Raw genomic sequence first — 20,004 nt, forward strand, 5'->3', positions numbered from 1 at the left:
TCAATAAATCAAAAGTGACAATTGGAAAAACAAAAGATTTTTTTGGACGCTTCATTGGAAAGTGCCCCCTGGCGGAAAAACAATAACGGTGAAAAAAAAAAAAAAAATTGCCACCAACTGCGTGTGTTCATTAGTGCGTCGACCAAGTTTTTTTTTTTTTTTTCTTTTCAACAAAAAGAACAAGTTAAAAAAAAAATAAACTCATAGTGTAAATTGTGCAAAAACAAACAATTAAAAATATTGATAAATTTTGAAAAAAAAATATTAACTTTTAGACAATTATTAAAAGTATCTTTGTTTCTTTTTTTTTCTCTCTCGATCTCTCTCTTTTTCTTTCTCTCTTGAAAAAAAAAGAGATACTCATTGTGCTGATCGTGACGTAAACCTCAAAATTAATTCAACAGTGTTAAGAAATTGAAGAGAGAAAAAAAAGGCAAATAAACTGTTGCAAAATAATTACAACAAAATTATTATCAATCCCCGATGTTGGTCGTAGGATTGTGCAAATGTAGTTTACATGCTTTTAACGAGGACAATATTGTACGGGGAGGCAAACCGTGAATACCGAAGAAAGCTTCAAACACGTTTGAAGCTTTCGAGGTCGGATTCATGGAACTATGAACCTGGACTCGTTATCTTTTACTTTGTCACAAATAAGTTATTTGATTGCAAATTTAAATAAACAAAATTATCGAGAAAGCTCGGAGGAAATAACAGTTGTAAGTTAACAATATTATTATTATTTATTTTTTGTTGACTCATTATTGTTCTCTACTTGTGAAAATAAAAAAAAAAAAAAATGCTGTCCATTTTTGAAGATCTCTCCCTCTTTTTTTTTTTTCTTTTTAATGTCCAAACATATGCTGAGAATTTTCTTTTTATTAAATTAAAAATAAACAATATAAAATGATAAATAAATTGCTCATTTAATTAAACTAATCACATGATATTTTTGTTTAAAAAAAATAAATAAAAATTTTAATTTATTAATGATAAAATTGTTTCTTCCGGTTTATTATTATTATTATTTTTTTGTCTTTATAATACGTTTAAAATTTATTGATTGAAAACTAATAACGTGGCAATTTTCGTTGATATGATTAATTAATAAATTTTTATTTATAAATATTTTTGATAGTTAGTACGGTGGAAAGGTCTAGAGGCGGACAGACACTTGCTGCGCTGTTTGTTCTCTCACGTTGATTTTTCAACTGGTGAACCACCATCAATTAATGCCAAGGATTATTATCAAGTACAGCTATTAAAACAAGAGTGTATTAATTTATTGGGAAAACCATCATTAGTATCAAATATAACATACGCAATCGATCATCCTTTGCATCAACAACAGGTAAAAAAATAATCAACTGAAATCCGTATATTTATAGGTTAATTATTTTTTTTTCTATTAATAATTACAGACACTTAAACCATCTGGAAAATTTTTTAATAATTTACGTCGTGTACTTGGTTTAACACTTGTTCAAGAAGTTGTATTTGCAATAGTTTTACGTCATTCAGAACACAGTGAATTACGTGAATTTGCACTTGAAGAAATTCACAAACAATTGCCTGAATTAATAAAAAATTATTTAAATTCAGATAATAATAGTAAACAAGAACAAGAAGAAGGTTTACACGATTCATCACCAGAAGTATTACATTTAATATTATCAGAAACACTTGCTGATAAAAATACATTTGGTTTATCAATTGAATCTAAAGAAAAATTTTTAAAAACTTTACGTCGTGATTTTCCCCGTGGACTGGTACCAGTGGTGCTTGCACCACTATTATATCCAGGTGACGGGGAAACACCTCACGTTAATAAAGAATTTATAATGGCATCAAATCAAATGGATGGTGGTTCGCTTGTCGAACTCATCATGGAACTTGGTTATGGATTTACAAGTAATGTTGATGAATGTAGAACAGCACTTGCAAATCTTGGTGCTAGAGAAATATCACCACTTGCTGCTGCTCGTGTATTAGCACATATGGCAAGAACATGTAGTGGTCTTGATGATGCTGGTGGTTTACAAACATTTTGGGGTAATAATACATCAGCTAATAGTAATAATAATAATACTGATAGTAATAGTAGTAATAATACTAATAGTAATAATAATAATAATAATAGTAATAATAAAGAAAAGTCAAATGATGGTAATACACCAGCAACAACTTGGAATGTTGAAATTTTTATACAAACATTAAAAGATATACAATCAACATTATCATGGAATGAAGTTATTGTTAAACTTGATCATGCAGAATTTCATATAAAAGATCGTCAAGGTTTAAATTTATTAATAACTGGATTAAGATTGGGTCTTCAAGTTCAAGGTTATCCACTTGATATGTTTCCAGTTGAATTATTTTATCGTCATTGGGATAATGTTGAGGGACAATTTTCATTAATTCAACAAATATTACAAAATCCAGATATATTTTGTTTTGCTGATTATCCATATCATTCAGTAACTGTTGATGCATTAAAAGCAGCACCAGAAAGTGATAGTAAAGAAGCACAAACATGGAGATCACTTAATGTTGTTGAATTATTATTACATATGGCTGAACGTGGTTTATATGGACCAGTACATGAAATATATAAATGGCCAATTCAACATTGTCCAGATGTTCTTACATTAGCATTATTACAAATAAATCCACCAATAACAATATTACGTCAAGAATTATTAACAAAATTAATGCCATTATTTTTGGGTAATCATCCAAATTCAACAGTAATATTACATAATGCTTGGCATGTTAATAATGGTAAAATAAAAGGTATTGTTATGCATTCAATGAGTGAATGGTATTCACGTGGTGATCATGATCAAACAAGATTATCAAGAATTTTAGATGTTGCACAAGATTTAAAAGCATTATCACCATTACTTGGACTACAATCATTTTCATTTGTTATTGATTTAGCATGTTTAGCATCAAGACGTGAATATTTAAAACTTGAAAAATGGCTAACAGATAAAATACGTGATAATGGTGAAGCATTTATAACAGCATGTATTAAATTTTTACAAAAAAGATGTCCACAAATTATTAATCCAAATATTAAAGAAGATTCAACAGTGCCAAAAGCAAGTCAATTACCACAAGAAACAATAACAACAATGTTAGCATGTTTACAAAGTTTTGCTGGTAATTTAACACAAGAATGCTCAGAAACAATTATGACAATGGTACAAAATTGTAATTTAATGTTAAGTAAAAATACAATAACACGTCCATTACCACCACCAGGTGTATTACGTCATCCTGGTTTAGTTGATCCATTTAATAGTGGTAAATTAACAAATCCATTATTTACAACAAAAACAGTTGATACACTTTGTAATTTAACAACAAATATTGGAACAATGAATTTAGGATCAGCATTAGGACCACCTGGTAGTAATTCAGCATTTAATTTACCTGGTGTACTTGGTCCACTTGTAACAGCACCTGGTTCACCATCAAGAATAATGGGTCAATCACCAAATCAATTTCCCATGGTACCAGCATTACCATCACAATTACATCCTGGTGGACCAGTTGGTACACAAGGACAAAATGTTATACAATCTGGTTCAACAACATTAACTGGACAACTTGGTCGTTTAGGTGCACCAACAAATATTGATAAATCATCAAGATTAGCTGATACATCAAATTTATTTCCTGATATACCACAAAATTTATCAAAAGAAATGGAAGATGAAGCTAATAGTTATTTTCAATTAATATATAATCATCCACCACATCCAACATTATCAATTGATGAAGTACTTGAAATGTTAAAAAAATTTCAAGACTCAACAATAAAACGTGAACGTGATGTATTTCATTGTATGCTTAGAAATTTATTTGAAGAATATAAATTTTTTCCTGATTATCCAGATAGAGAACTTCATATAACAGCACAATTATTTGGTGGTATTATTGAAAAAGGATTAGTTAATAATTATATGACACTTGGACTTGCATTAAGATTTGTATTAGATGCATTAAGAAAACCTGATAATAGTAAAATGTATTATTTTGGTATTGCTGCATTGGACAGATTTAAAACTAAATTAAAAGAATATCAAACTTATTGTGAACATGTTAGAACAATACAAAATTTTAATAAATTTCCACAACATTTAATTGATTATGTTGAATTTGGTTTACAATCACAAGAACCACCAACAAGACCACAAGGACCAGTTTTACCTAAAAATTTAGCAACAATGCTTACGCCAAGCACAAATACAACAACATCATCATCATCAACAACAACATATAAAGCTGTTACAACAACAAGTACAACAATAACAACAACAAGTACAACACAAATTAAATCATTAACAACAACATCATCATCATCAGCAACAACAGTATCAACTAGACCATCAATTGCAAATGCAACAAATATTGATACATTATTAGTTGCTACTGATAAAGAAGAAAAAATAACTCCACCACCAGAAACATTACAAGATAAAACAGCATTTATATTTAATAATTTAAGTCAACTTAATTTACAACAAAAATGTGATGAAATACGTGATATTGTAACTGAAGAATATTGGCCTTGGATGGCACAATATCTTGTCATGAAACGTGCAAGTATTGAGCTTAATTTTCATGTATTATATTCAAATTTTTTGGATTGTCTTAAAGTACCAGAAATAACAAGAATGGTTACACGTGAAACTTTTAGAAATATTAAAGTTTTACTTCGTAGTGATAAGGGAATTGCTAATTTTTCTGATCGTTCATTATTAAAAAATCTTGGTCATTGGCTAGGTATGTTGACATTGGGAAGAAATAAACCAATATTACAAATTGACATTGATTTAAAGAGTCTTTTAGTTGAGGCATATCATAAAGGACAACAAGAATTATTATATGTTGTTCCATTTGTAGCAAAAGTACTTGAAAGTTGTGCTAAAAGTAAAGTTTTTAAACCACCAAATCCTTGGACAATGGCTATTATGAATACATTAGCTGAACTTCATCAAGAACCAGATTTAAAATTAAATCTTAAATTTGAAATTGTTATATTGTGTAAAAATTTAAGTATTGATGTTGCTGATTTAAAGCCAATTGTTTATTTAAAAGATTCAGAAAAATTGAGAAATCTTGAGTATCAATTATCACATTTAAATAAAAAATCAGAAACAGCAGTAATTCAACAATCACCACAACAACAACAACAACCACAACAAGCATCAATTCAACCATCAACAATGGAAGAACTTGTTGGATCACAATCATTAGTACCAATTGTACAACAACAGCAGCAACAGCAACAACAACAACAGCAACAACAACAGCAGCAGCAACAACAACAGCAGCAACAAGCATCACTTTCACAGCCAGCATCAACTACACCATCATTACCAACTGGTCCACCAGAACCACGTTTTAATTATCTAGAAATAAATGTTAGTAATATTGCAAATATTGCTCCACACATAAGCATCAATAGTCAATTGCCACTTTGGCAAAGTCATCCACATATGAAACAATTTGTACGTCCTTCAATTGAACGTGCAATACAAGAATGGATACATCCAGTTGTTGATCGTTCAATTAAAATAGCATTAACAACAAGTGAACAAATAATACGTAAAGATTTTGCTCTTGATCATGAAGAAACACGTATGAGAATTGCTGGTCGTAATATGGTCCGTAATTTAACAGCTGGTATGGCAATGATAACATGTCGTGATCAAATATTAACATCAATAAGTACAAATTTAAAAAATGCATTTATAAGTTCAGCAACAGCAACACCACAATTAAAAGATATTGCTGAACAAGCAGCAAATATTATTGCTGCAGATAATATGGAACTTGCATGTACATTTGTACAAAAAACAGCTGTTGAAAAAGCTATACCAGAAATGGATAAACGTTTATTAAATGATATTGAATTACGTAAAATAGCTAAACAAGAAGGACGTAGATATTATGATCAATTAACAAAATATCAAGCTGAAAGAATGCCTGAACAAATACGTCTTAAAACTGGTGGTATAACTGTACAACAAATGATTGTTTATGAAGAATTTGCAAGAAATATACCTGGTTTTTTACCATTATCAGAAAGAGATGCACAAGCATTATATTTACCAAAAACAGATACATCAAGTGTTGCATCATTTCCAGTTGGTAATTCAACAACACTACCAATACAACAAACATCACAACAAGCTGTTTATGCTGCTGCAGCGGCAGCAGCTTCAGCAGTACCACCACCTCCACCACCACCACAGCCACATCAGCAGCAACAACAACAACAACAGCAGCAGCAACAACAGCAACAACAACTACAACAACAAGTACCACCACCACCAAATTCAGCAATAGCAGTACCACCATCATCAACAGTAGTAGCATCATCAACAGCTGTAGCACCAGTATCAGTACCATCAGCAGTTAATAATGATGAAATTGGTACAATGTTAGAAAAATTAGCAGGTGATGTTGATGTATTATTAACGGCAATGGGACCAACACCACAACCACAACAACAAGCATCACTTCATAGTATACTTGAATCATTAATGATAACAAGACGTTCACGTGATGCTGGTGCAGCAATGGCATTATTAAAAAAATCAGTTGAATGTATACTTGATTTACAATCATTAACAAGTGGTATTATGGAATCAGAAATAGCATTAAGAATACGTGATTTACATTTACGAATTTTAAAATGTTTACAAGATCCACGTGCATATGGTATGCAATGGACAAATAAACATGTTACAAGATGTTTAACTGAATGTCGTGATGAGTATCGTTTTAATTTTGAGGCTGTTGATTGTTTAATAAGATCACATTTAATAAGCTTTTTACAATTTGATTTATCATTAGCACAATCAATGGATACTGGTAGTGCAATGGCAACTGCATTTGCAATGCAACTTGTTAGTACATATTTAGTTGATGAACGTCAAACAATACATGTTACTGAATCTGATTTATATAATACAATTGAAATGTTAGCTAGAATGTCACATCATAGATCACCACCAGAGGGTATATCATTATTTAGATTAACAAATTTAATTGAATCATTACGTATTAATCATGATCCAGCAGTACTTGCTGATCGTCCACCAGTTGGACCAACAGCACATATACATTCTGGTATATTACAAGCAAGAGCACGTGATTTTGATGATCCACCAGGTCTCATGGAAAAAACTGAATTTTTATTACGTGAATGGGTTACTTTACATCATAGTCCAGCAAATGCACGTGATCCAACAAGAGCATTTGGTCAATTTGTACAACAAATGAATATACATGGTATACTAAAAACAGATGATTTAATAACACGTTTTTTTAAATTAAGTACACAAATGAGTGTTGATTTGTGTTATCGTGCATTAGCTGATCCAGCAGCAGCACCATCAATAATACGTGCAAAATGTTTTCATACACTTGATGCATTTGTACGTCTTGTTGCATTACTTGTTAAACATTCTGGTGATGCAACAAATACACATACTAAAATTAATTTATTAAATAAAGTATTGGGTATTGTTGCTGGTGTATTATTACAAGATCATGAAATGCGTGGTACTGATTTTCAACAATTACCATATCATCGAATATTTATTATGTTATTTTTGGAATTATGTGCACCTGAGCCAGTACTTGAAGCTGTTAATTATCAAGTATTAACAGCATTTTGTCATACATTACATATATTACGTCCAGCAAAAGCATCTGGTTTTTGTTATGCTTGGCTTGAACTTGTATCACATCGTGTATTTATTGGACGTATGTTGGCAATAACACCACAACAAAAATGTTGGGGAATGTATGCACAATTATTAATTGATTTATTTAAATATTTAGCACCATATTTACGTAATGCTGAACTTGCTAAACCAGTAACATTACTTTATAAAGGTACATTACGTGTGCTATTGGTATTATTACATGATTTTCCAGAATTTTTATGTGATTATCATTATGGTTTTTGTGATGTTATACCACCAAATTGTATACAAATGAGAAATTTAATATTAAGTGCATTTCCAAGAAATATGAGATTACCAGATCCATTTACACCAAATTTAAAAGTTGATATGTTACAAGAAATAGCAGTTGCACCACGTGTATTAACAAATTTTTCATCAATGATTGTGCCAATAACATTTAAAAAAGAACTTGATTCATATTTTAAAGCACGTGCACCTGTTACATTTTTATCTGGTATACGTAGTTATTTACAAGTATCACATGATGCTGGTATGCGTTATGATATACAATTAATGAATGCACTTGTACTTTATGTTGGTACACAAGCAATAACATTTATACGTAACAAGGGACATACACCAAATATGTCAACAATTGCACATTCAGCACCAATGGATATATTTCAAAATTTAGCTGTTGATCTTGATACTGAAGGACGTTATTTATTTTTAAATGCAATTGCTAATCAATTACGTTATCCAAATAGTCATACACACTATTTTAGTTGTACATTATTGTATTTATTTGCTGAAGCTAATACTGAAGCAATACAAGAACAAATAACACGTGTTTTGTTGGAACGTCTTATTGTTAATAGACCACATCCATGGGGTTTACTTATTACCTTTATTGAACTTATTAAAAATCCAACATATAAATTTTGGACACATGAGTTTGTTCATTGTGCACCAGAAATTGAAAAGTACGTTTATATTTTTATTATTATTATCAACTTAAACATTCAATTTATTATTATTATTGCTGTTATTGATTTATCATTTATTTTTTACAGACTCTTTGAATCAGTTGCAAGATCCTGCATGGTTCAAAAACAAGTACAACCAACACCTGAGCCTGAATTACCAGAGTGATAGAAACGACAAAAAAGGTTCAATTATTTTTCTTCCCAGTCACGAATAACTATTTTTTTTTTTTTCATTTTTTTAAAAATTCTATATTATTCGGTTGTCATTTATTATTATATATAATACATTATTAATATTCATTAGATAATTTAGCTACTCATGTAAAAAAAAAAATAATTCTTTAACTACGCCTATAAGTGTGTATAACTTTTTTTTTTTCTTTTTTAAATTAAATTAGAAATCGAATTTTTTTTTTTCTTTTCCTTTAATTTAATGTAATATTATTAAATTTATTTTTGTTCAAATTTATTATATATATATACATTTTCAATGCGGATAAACGAAACAATAAGTAACAATAATAATTATATCGATTTGTAAGTTTGAGTGACTTTAGTTGTAAATTAAAAAGTAAAAAAAAAAAAAAGAAAAAATAACAAAAAAAAAAAAAAAAAACATTTAGTGATAATTAGAGTATGAAGTTAATGATACAATTGATATGTTGATATTTTTAAAAAAAATATTTAACTGGTAACTGTATAAAATACAAATTATATGTAGATATACATACTTGCATAAGAATTAGATAATTAAGATAAATGAAAAGTGTTTCAATAAAATAAACTAAAAAATAAAAATTGTTTAAAATATATATGTTTTTTATTTTTTATTAATGAAACCTGCATTCTATTGATTTAATTCGGTTTTCTGTTAGCCTGATCTTTTAAGAGAGAAACGTTGTGGATTTGTATCAAGAACATAGAATGACTGAAGAGGTATTTGGTATTTTTAAGAATATTTATCTTCATTAATTTTTTAACAGGAACATAGAACAGGAAAAGAGGTATTTTGTACAATTTCTAGTTCACCTCTTGTGTTACCTGCTCTCCTGATATTTCAAAAATAAATTTTATTTTTTAAAATTCAATAAGAAAAAAATTAGTGGCGACATTAATTTTTTAACAGGATCATAGAACAGGCAAAGAGGTATTTTATTTTATTTCTAGTTCACCTCCTGCATTACCTGCTCTCCTGATATTTCAAAAATAAATTTTATTTTTTAAAATTCAATAAGAAAAAAATTAGTGGCGACATTAATTTTTTAACAGGATCATAGAACAGGCAAAGAGGTATTTTATTTTATTTCTAGTTCACCTCCTGCATTACCTGCTCTCCTGATATTTCAAAAATAAATTTTATTTTTATAAATTCAATAAGAAAAAAATTAGTGGCGACATTAATTTTTTAACAGGATCATAGAATGAGCAAGGAGGTATTTTATTTTATTTCTAGTTCACCTCCTGCATTACCTGCTCTCCTGATATTTCAAAAATAAATTTTATTTTTATAAATTCAATAAGAAAAAAATTAGTGGCGACATTAATTTTTTAACAGGATCATAGAACAGGCAAAGAGGTATTTTATTTTATTTCTAGTTCACCTCCTGCATTACCTGCTCTCCTGATATTTCAAAAATAAATTTTATTTTTATAAATTCAATAAGAAAAAAATTAGTGGCGACATTAATTTTTTAACAGGATCATAGAATGAGCAAGGAGGTATTTTATTTTATTTCTAGTTCACCTCCTGCATTACCTGCTCTCCTGATATTTTAAAAATAAATTTTATTTTTTGAAATTCAATAAGAAAAAAATTAGTGGCGACATTAATTTTTTAACAGGATCATAGAACAGGCAAAGAGGTATTTTATTTTATTTCTAGTTCACCTCCTGCATTACCTGCTCTCCTGATATTTCAAAAATAAATTTTATTTTTATAAATTCAATAAGAAAAAAATTAGTGGCGACATTAATTTTTTAACAGGATCATAGAACAGGCAAAGAGGTATTTTATTTTATTTCTAGTTCACCTCCTGTGTTACCTGCTCTCCTGATATTTCAAAAATAAATTTTATTTTTATAAATTCAATAAGAAAAAAATTAGTGGCGACATTAATTTTTTAACAGGATCATAGAATGAGCAAGGAGGTATTTTATTTTATTTCTAGTTCACCTCCTGCATTACCTGCTCTCCTGATATTTCAAAAATAAATTTTATTTTTATAAATTCAATAAGAAAAAAATTAGTGGCGACATTAATTTTTTAACAGGATCATAGAACAGGCAAAGAGGTATTTTATTTTATTTCTAGTTCACCTCCTGTGTTACCTGCTCTCCTGATATTTCAAAAATAAATTTTATTTTTATAAATTCAATAAGAAAAAAATTAGTGGCGACATTAATTTTTTAACAGGATCATAGAACAGGCAAGGAGGTATTTTATTTTATTTCTAGTTCACCTCTTGCATTACCTGCTCTCCTGATATTTCAAAAATTTATTTTGCTTTTATAAATTCAATAAGAAAAAAAATAGTGGCGACATTAATTTTTTAACAGGATCATAGAACAGGCAAAGAGGTATTTTATTTTATTTCTAGTTCACCTCCTGTGTTACCTGCTCTCCTGATATTTTAAAAATAAATTTTATTTTTTAAAATTCAATAAGAAAAAAATTAGTGGCGACATTAAGTTTTTAATAGGATCATAGAACAGGCGAAGAGGTATTTATTGAATTAATCATTATGTGTCTTTTTTTATCGTCAGTCTTCAGAACGTTTCTACAAATCTGACTATTTGTAATAGGATCACAGAACGAGCGAGGAGGTATTCTGTATTTTTATTAGATAAATACCTTCTCTCCAATTCTTCGTTTTTAATATTTGTCGATATATTTTCTTGAATTCTTACAAATATATAAACATGATCATCATCAACTATTTATTATTCTTTATTTAAAAAAATATTATTTACAGAATTTAATCATCAACAAAATACACTCGTTATATTTTCAATTATAAAAAGAAAAAATCCAGTTGCATTCCAAGAATAAACTAATTGATAAAAATAATAATAATATATATATAATAAAAATGGCACTATTTTAATTTGTTGATAAAAATAAAAAAAAAAAAGTTAATAAAGATAAAAATATATTATTTATAATAAAACAAAAATAAAATAATATTATCGAGATGTTGAATGATCTCTCGTTGCATGATAAGAATCTCTTTCTGAATCTGGAAATTTAGTTGGTAAATTTGGACTATGAAGATTACACTTAGCATGATATCTTATACCAGCAACATCAATTTCATAATCACCCTCAAGTACATATTCATTTGATACCTCTCTTGTATTACCATTGTCATCAATATTTTCAATAAAACCCAAACATACTTGTGCTTTAAATGTAAATCCATAACCAGTTGTTGTTGTCATACCACAATATTTACCATTTCTATAAATTGGCTCACCACCAGAACACCAAGTATCAAAATCAGAATCATGATCAATTAATAATAACTGTACATATCTTCTTCGTACACCATTATCACGTTGTTTTAATAATGCATCACGTCCAATAAAATTAATATCTTTATCAAATTTAACACGCCATGCACGACCACATTCTAATGGTGTTGTAAATGTATCTAAATCTTGTCCCCAAAATGCATAAAATTTTTCAACTCTAAGTGCACGTGTTGCATAATAACCAGCATGTTTTATTTTATATTTTTCACCAGCTTCAATGAGTCTTGTATAAATATGTAATGCAAATTCATTTGGTATATATAATACATATCCTAATTCACCAGTGTGTGTTAAATTCATTGTTCGTATGCCATTTGCAAGACCAACATCAAGTTCTTTAAATGAAAAAAATGGAAAATTTTTTGGACTAACATCTGTGTCTGTTAGCTCAGCTAATAATGGACGTGTACTTGGTCCCATTATACATATTGCTGTATATGCTGATGTTACATCAGACACAGCAACTGATCCATCACTTGGTAAATGACGATTAATCCAATGTTTACATCTTGTTTGTTGTATTGTTGGTGCAATCATCATATAATGATTGTCAGATATTCTTGCTAAACTACAATCATTTTCATATCCACCACGATTATTTTGCATACCAGTATGTATTATACTACCAACTGGTACATCAACATCATTTGAGCATAAATATTGTAATAAATCAACAACTTCATTGTCATTTGACCATAAATCAATTTTAGTAAATGATGAATAATCACTAATACCAATTGTTTCACGACATGCTGAATATTCTTGTGATACATGTTCAAACCATGGTGGTTTACCAAATGTATCTGTATATGCAATTTTATATGTTTGTGAACCATCAATTGAATCAATTGAATCAACATCATCATCTTTATCACGTTGAAACCATGATGGTCTTTCATATCCCATAACTTGACCAAATACAGCACCAGCTTCTTTTAATTTTGGATATATTGGTGACATACGTAAATTTCTACCAGTTTTAAATTCAATATTTGGATATTGTAATGCATAATGCATACTTGGTACTTCTTTAACACGATCACGTAAAAATTTACGATTATTATGAAGACCTAAAAATCTTGATACATCAAGTTCATACATATCAAGTGATGTTGAATTTTTAGTTATTAATTCAGCTGTTGCACGACCAACACCACCAGCAGCAGCAACACCAATTGTTTTCATTCCAGCAGCAATATAATAATTTGATATTTCTGGTGCTTCACCAACAATCCATTTACAATCTGGTGAAAATGATTCAGGACAATTGCATAATCTTTCAAGTTCAACTTCACCAAGACTTGGTACACGTAAAAGTATTTGCTCCAATAGAAAATGAAAATGATCCCAATCTTCTGGTAGTGCTCTTTCAGATATATTTTCTAAAAAATATAATAATAATACAATTATTTTTAAATATTTTAAGTTATTTAATTAATTTACTTTCTAACCAGGTATTATTCCATTTTCAAATGCTGGTTTAGCATTTGGTTCAAAACCACCAGCTAATAATCTTCCATTATTTTCACGAAAATAAATATAACCATCTAGATCACGAACAACTGGTGTCATTGGATTTAAACCAGGTACTTCTTTTGTATGCAAAAAATGATGCTCAACAGGATGAAGTGGAACCTGTAATTAAAAATTAAAAAAAAACATTTATTAATTTTATAATTATGAAAAAAAAATATTCAAGTTTTACAAACCTTAACATATGGCTCACTTAATTTACCAACATTTCTTGCCCAAAAACCAGCACAATTAACAAAATGTTGACAATTAATATTACCACGATTTGTTTCAATTGTTTTAATTTTTCCATTATGTGTTGCAACTTTTGTAACTCGACATTTTTCAAATACTCTAACGTCATTTTTTTTAGCTTCATTTATAAATGCTAAACATGTTTTATATGGATCAGCAACACCATCACCAGGTATCCAAATACCACCAACAAGATCATCAACTCTTAATAATGGACAAAGTTCAAGTGCTTCTGATGGTGTTACCAAATGACATTCAATGTCTCTTGATACTGATTGTGCTTTCATTCTTCTAAATACTGTCATTCTATCTCTTGTTCTAGCAAGTGATAAACTACCACATTCTTTCCATCCTGTTGATATTCCTTTTTTTTCAAATTCTTTATAAAGTGAAATACTATCTTGAGCTAATTTAACTTGTGCAAGACTTGGCTTAAATGCTCCAATTAAACCAGATGCATGCCATGTTGATCCTTCACCAACTCTTTAAATTAAATAATAAATTAATACAACAACAACAACAACAACTTGATCATCATATAAAAAATATAAACAAACTGACCTGCCACTTTCAAGGATAACAGTTTGTGAACCCCAACCAAGAGCTGCTAAATGATATGCAACAGCAGCACCCATAACACCACCTCCACAAATAACAACTTTGACATCTTTTGGAATAACATAATTGTCATCAAATTTATCAATATTTGTTGACATTTGACATGATGATAACAATATCCTAGACCTCAAGGACACTGATGATTGTATACTTGGCACTTTTTTCAAACAACCATAACATCTTTTCCACATTTTTAATTTTTATCCTGCAACAATAATCTCATATTAAATTAAACAATGAATTTATTTATATTTTTGATTTTGTTGTTTTTAACTTTAACAAGTTTTGTAGGTTATATCTACCTTTTTTAAAATTATATCAAAATTTTTTATCACATATTTATTTAATTATTAAATACAGGCTTTTTATTTTAGTTCATTTGGCTTTTATAAATATGTATTATTAATTGTTATTAGTAATACATAATTTTATAACAATAAGAATACATAACAAAAATAAAAAAATAAAATGGTTGCCTTATTTTAATAATGACAACAACAATGATTTTTTTATTATTATTTATTACTGCCACATGTGGAGCAACGATCAACGCAATATTTTTTTTTTATTATCGTAGGTCAGTTATTTTTTTTTTTTTTGTTTACATAATAGTCAGGGAAAAAAAGTCAAAGCATTTTTATTAAAAATTATGTTTATTAATTTATTAAGTCTTAATTTTAAATTTGATAATTGATAGAAAAAAAAATATTGCTACTATATTTTTAACGTCGTTAAAATAAAAATTAACCAGTACTCAATGGTGTTAGTTAATAATTAAAAAACAATAATTATTACAATTAAAAAACAACTAAAGGACTATTTGCTAGGACTATTTATAACAAATATGTTGATTTTTTTTTTATATTATTCGCCTTTCTTTTGCTTTATATGACTGATAATAACATTGTAGATTTATTTTTGTTAATTCCATTGCTTTTGCTTCGAGAAAAGACTGAAATTTTAACAAACCCTCCAAGACGTCCATGATTCATATTAATTAATAATATTTTGTCGTTTTAAAATTTAGAAAAACAATAATAATTAATGAAAAGTTATTAGTAATTATTACTTGGGAAAAATATGTCTTTAATATGCACTTGTTTGTTTATAAAGATATATTGGTAATATGTTGCTTTGATAATAATTATTCACACGTGGCTGAAGAGTGACAAATGGCAATGAGACAACGTGTTGTAACTTCGAAAGAATCTCAACTATTTCTTTTCGCAAATTTTTGCTATTTCCACGTCCATAGCCTCTTTAAGAGGTTATAATATGATCCTACGTTATCTGGCAACAATAAAAAAATTTATAAGTTTGTTTAAATAATTAGTATTGAAGTGTTGAAAAATTTTCATTTGAAAAACAAAAAAAAAAATTGTTTTGAAATGAGTGTCATTCTGAGAAATACGTTGCGTTTTGTTGGCACAGCGAAATATGCTACCAATTCAACAAAATATGTACGATCCATATTTTCGCAACGAAAAATACTCGACGATTTTAAAGAGAAGGAATTAAAATTGAGTGATCCCAATAATTATTTTATTATAAAAAATAACAACGAACCAACTAGTTTCTACCAGAAATTATGGTCGGCGTTCAGCGGGAAAGTGTACGTCGATGAGAACACATTGTATATCACAAAAATTGATTATTTTGTGGCATCAGTTAGTTGTGTTGAAGCAAGCTTTGAAACACCAATAAAAAAAAAGAAGTAAGTGGAGTATTAATTAATAGTTTTCAACTAATCAAAAGTGGATTAATTAAAGCCAGGTCACTATATATTGGTTTTTTATTCAGATATATCTTTATTGAACTGTTAATTAAAAAATATACATCATTAATAATAATATTAAAATTATTTTTTTACAGATTTTATTTGTCTCCCGCATTAAGCATTAAAGCCAACGAAAAATCCATTGAACCTGTAATTACTGAAATTGTCGACGAAAAACCATTTTCATCTCATAATGATACTATACGTGTATCACGTAAAGATGGTAAATTTACATTACAAAAACTAGATAGTGGTGAAACGTAAGTTGAATTTAGCAAAGCTACTTAAATTAGCTATAAATGGCAAATATATGTTATTAATACTATTATTTTTATTTAACAGTGTCACTTTGAATCACACAATTTATCTTGAAGCTCACACAAAAGAACGTCAAACAGAAGAAGGTGGTAAAGGAAATATTCCATCAATATTAATTGCGGATATTGTTTATGATGACACCAAAATAACATCAAAAGTAGGCAAAGAAGAACCGAAAACGTAAGTTAAACATTAATCAATTATTTTTTTAATAAAATTATATAACTTTCATATTTATTACTAATGTTTTATTTAGTGAAAAAAAATTACCTATTACGAGTGATGATTACTTATTTATATCTCTATTAATTAGGATTAATAAAAAATGTACTTCATTAATAATATTATTATTGACTTGCAGTTTCACTCACACACCTAAACTTCAACCGTTAAATTCTAAAAAAAAGTATAAAGACGAGAGAATACTTGAATATGATGATGATGAGTAAGTTGAATATTAACCAATTATTTTAAAGCATTTTTTTGTTTTTTACAATTGTTTAATTAATTTCTTTATTAAGTGAAAAATAATTACCCATTATTCATTTTGATTATTTATTTAGTGAAGACAAAACTATAAAAATTGACCTACAATTTCCAATGACCATGTCACTTGAAGTAACTCCACGAACAATACATGTAAAAGAGCTTGGTGATACGTAAGTCAAATATTTTTCAATAATTTTAAATCAATTTTTTACTATTAAGTGAAAAAGATTGACTTATCAAAGATTCGTTATTTATTTATACCTTGACTAAACTTTTTACTTTACAGTTTCAGTATTTATTACAAAGTTGACATTCAAACTTCCATAAAATCAACTGAAAATTTAGAAAATAAAATTCCTGCTACAAAAGAAGGTGAAAAATCAAAAATTGGTAAAATTGAAATACTACTTAACAGTGGGGATCTAGTACTTAGAACACCAGGTTATTTTAATGACATGTAAGTTGACTATTAATCAATTATTTTTCTTTTATTATTCAAATTGATGAGCAATATTTTTATTAATTATCATTAATATAAATAAAAAAGTTCCTTAATAAAATGTTTGTAAAAAATATACATTATTAATAATATTATTTTTTATTTTACAGTGTAAAGACCAATTACAAAGTCTGGATTACAGTTGACTTTGATGGTCCAGCACCAAGCATTAAGTTCAATATTGGTACAAAATCATTAATTTCTGCAAATTAAGATGTATAATTATTATATTTTTTTTCTTTGAATATTTGTACCTATAAATACCTATATGTTTTTTCTTTTTGGCTTATTTATTATAATAAAATTATAATAAAACGATTGTCATATTATTTTATTGGTTTTAATCATTAGTATTAAATGATCATTTCTATCGATAATATAAATAACTTAAGATTTTAATAGGTAAATTAAAATTTCCATTACCATGATCGAAGTTAAAAATTAAAAAAAAATAAATATACAATTGTTTATTGTGATCTAAAATTGATGAAAAATAATTTCAGATTGTGTTGAGACCAAGCATAACTGTTGAATCTGACACAACGAAAACCAACTTACAATTTCCAACATAGAATCTCAATACATTCAATTGTAAGTTGTTAGTTGTCTCTCTTCTTTATCAACTTTCCTGAGCTGCTTTTTCAAGTATTGGTCCAATTTCGATTAAACACACTTATGCTTCAGAATTTAGAAAAAAAAAATTAAACTTTGTAATACAAAAAAATTCTCCTACTATTAAAACGACAAGCCCAAGATCTAAATCGAGAAAATTTATAATAAATAATGTAAGTTGTATTTATTTGTGATGAATGCGAAATTAGTTTCCAATTTTCATGCATCGACTATAATTTTATTATTTTTGGTAATTGAAAGTTTTTTTTTTTTTTTTTATTTATTTACAGAAAATAACAATAATATTTACAAAGTTACTTTTTGAACGCACCCCTGCAGCGGACTGCACCTGAAAGGATTCTTTTTCATTCCCACGTGAAATGTGAATGGTAGCCAACTGCATACACAGCTTTGTTGACAAGTTAAAATATTTTTATTCTGGGCTTCTGGTCTTATTATATTTCATTCTGATTGATAACTCTGACTGGTAAAGATGAATATTCTTCTCCGAAAGTTCTGTAGACACTCGTTCATAATCGGTGGGTTTTTTGGGGTGTACGCTCTAATAAAACGGGACATGAATGCCTACTTGAAACAGTAATTAGTGATTTTTTTTTTAAATAAAAAAAGTGAAAAAAAAAAAGAAATAACGTATTAATTTTTTTGTTTTGTTTTGTCTGTTACAGGGCGGAAATCATAAAAAAAGAGTAATTATTAAATTTTCTTTTTAAATAAAATGTAAAAAAAAAAAAAAAAGAATTATGCATTAATTTTTTTGTTTTGGTTTGTCTGTTACAGTATCAAAGAGAAATATGGGGGAAAGTGAGTAATTATTGAAAAAAAATTACTTAATCATTAAAAAGTATGTAATTTAATTCAATAAAAATATAAAAATGATTAATTGAATAAAAATAAAAAAAAATTTATTCATTGGATTTACCTTTTTATTAATTTTATTTTATACACGTGGTTATGGTGAATTTTATTTTTTAAATTATTATTATTATCTATATTAATTTTCAACTTGAATATATTTTATTTAATAAAAAACTAATTGACTAAAGTTGAATTAATTTATTTGACACAAACTTGATTGTTTAATCAATTTTGCAAAGCATTGCAAAGGAACCACAATGCACTTCTAGAAATGTCTCGAATTTAACAAACAAAAGATTGAGGTTAGGTTTATTAATTATTCAATTTTTTTTTTTTTTTTTTGTCACTCAATATACAAAGACGTATAAAATGTATTCATCAACAATAACAGGCATTGATTATTATTTGTTGTCGTACTTGTGTTCAATGAACTTTAGAATCAATAACACTTGGTAAATTAACATTACAAAAACTAGATAGTAATGAAACGTAAGTTGAATTTTAATCAATTATTTTTCTTTCATTATTCGAATTGATAAGCAATATTTGTATTGACTAAGAATTATCATTAATATAAATAAAGAAGACGAAAAATTTTGATTGAACACACTTATGTTCCAGAATTTAGAAAAAAAATAAATAATATTTTTTAGATGGCTGGTGCTGTTACGACGTATCTTGTTATTTTAATCCAATTTCAAAAAGCTGATGATACCAAAGATACAATAGTAATATGCTAAAAAAATGATAAATGATAAATGATAAATGTCTCGTCAGTTCACAATTCAACTGCACTTAGAAGTTTTTAATGCTAAA

The 20,004-nt window shown here is 27.7% G+C and overlaps 3 protein-coding genes across 3 annotated transcripts; 2 read left to right on the forward strand and 1 right to left on the reverse strand.

Annotated features, from left to right (window-relative positions):
- Nucleotides 1–152: 152 nt before the first annotated feature.
- On the forward strand, nucleotides 153–9,509 carry LOC122848685 (CCR4-NOT transcription complex subunit 1). The gene is made up of 4 exons (XM_044146932.1): nucleotides 153–719; nucleotides 1,139–1,351; nucleotides 1,422–8,698; nucleotides 8,789–9,509. Exons 1-4 carry the CDS (start codon nucleotides 618–620, stop codon nucleotides 8,865–8,867), a joined length of 7,671 nt encoding a protein of 2,556 aa, XP_044002867.1. The 5' UTR covers nucleotides 153–617; the 3' UTR covers nucleotides 8,868–9,509.
- Nucleotides 9,510–11,623: 2,114 nt separating this feature from the next.
- On the reverse strand, nucleotides 11,624–15,119 carry LOC122848686 (pyruvate dehydrogenase phosphatase regulatory subunit, mitochondrial). Its single transcript, XM_044146933.1, has 5 exons — nucleotides 14,920–15,119; nucleotides 14,561–14,822; nucleotides 13,942–14,482; nucleotides 13,684–13,867; nucleotides 11,624–13,614 (listed from the first exon to the last, which is right to left on the reverse strand). The coding sequence occupies exons 2-5, from the start codon at nucleotides 14,806–14,808 to the stop codon at nucleotides 11,885–11,887; spliced, it is 2,703 nt and encodes a 900-aa protein (XP_044002868.1). The 5' UTR covers nucleotides 14,809–14,822; nucleotides 14,920–15,119; the 3' UTR covers nucleotides 11,624–11,884.
- An 886-nt stretch (nucleotides 15,120–16,005) lies between these two features.
- LOC122849423 lies at nucleotides 16,006–17,913 on the forward strand. Its single transcript, XM_044148120.1, has 7 exons — nucleotides 16,006–16,331; nucleotides 16,490–16,654; nucleotides 16,737–16,892; nucleotides 17,074–17,157; nucleotides 17,276–17,371; nucleotides 17,488–17,658; nucleotides 17,811–17,913. Exons 1-7 carry the CDS (start codon nucleotides 16,006–16,008, stop codon nucleotides 17,911–17,913), a joined length of 1,101 nt encoding a protein of 366 aa, XP_044004055.1.
- The last annotated feature ends 2,091 nt before the right edge of the window (nucleotides 17,914–20,004 follow it).

The sequence above is a fragment of the Aphidius gifuensis genome, linkage group LG2 (assembly GCF_014905175.1).
Source record: "Aphidius gifuensis isolate YNYX2018 linkage group LG2, ASM1490517v1, whole genome shotgun sequence".
NCBI lineage: Eukaryota > Metazoa > Arthropoda > Insecta > Hymenoptera > Braconidae > Aphidius > Aphidius gifuensis.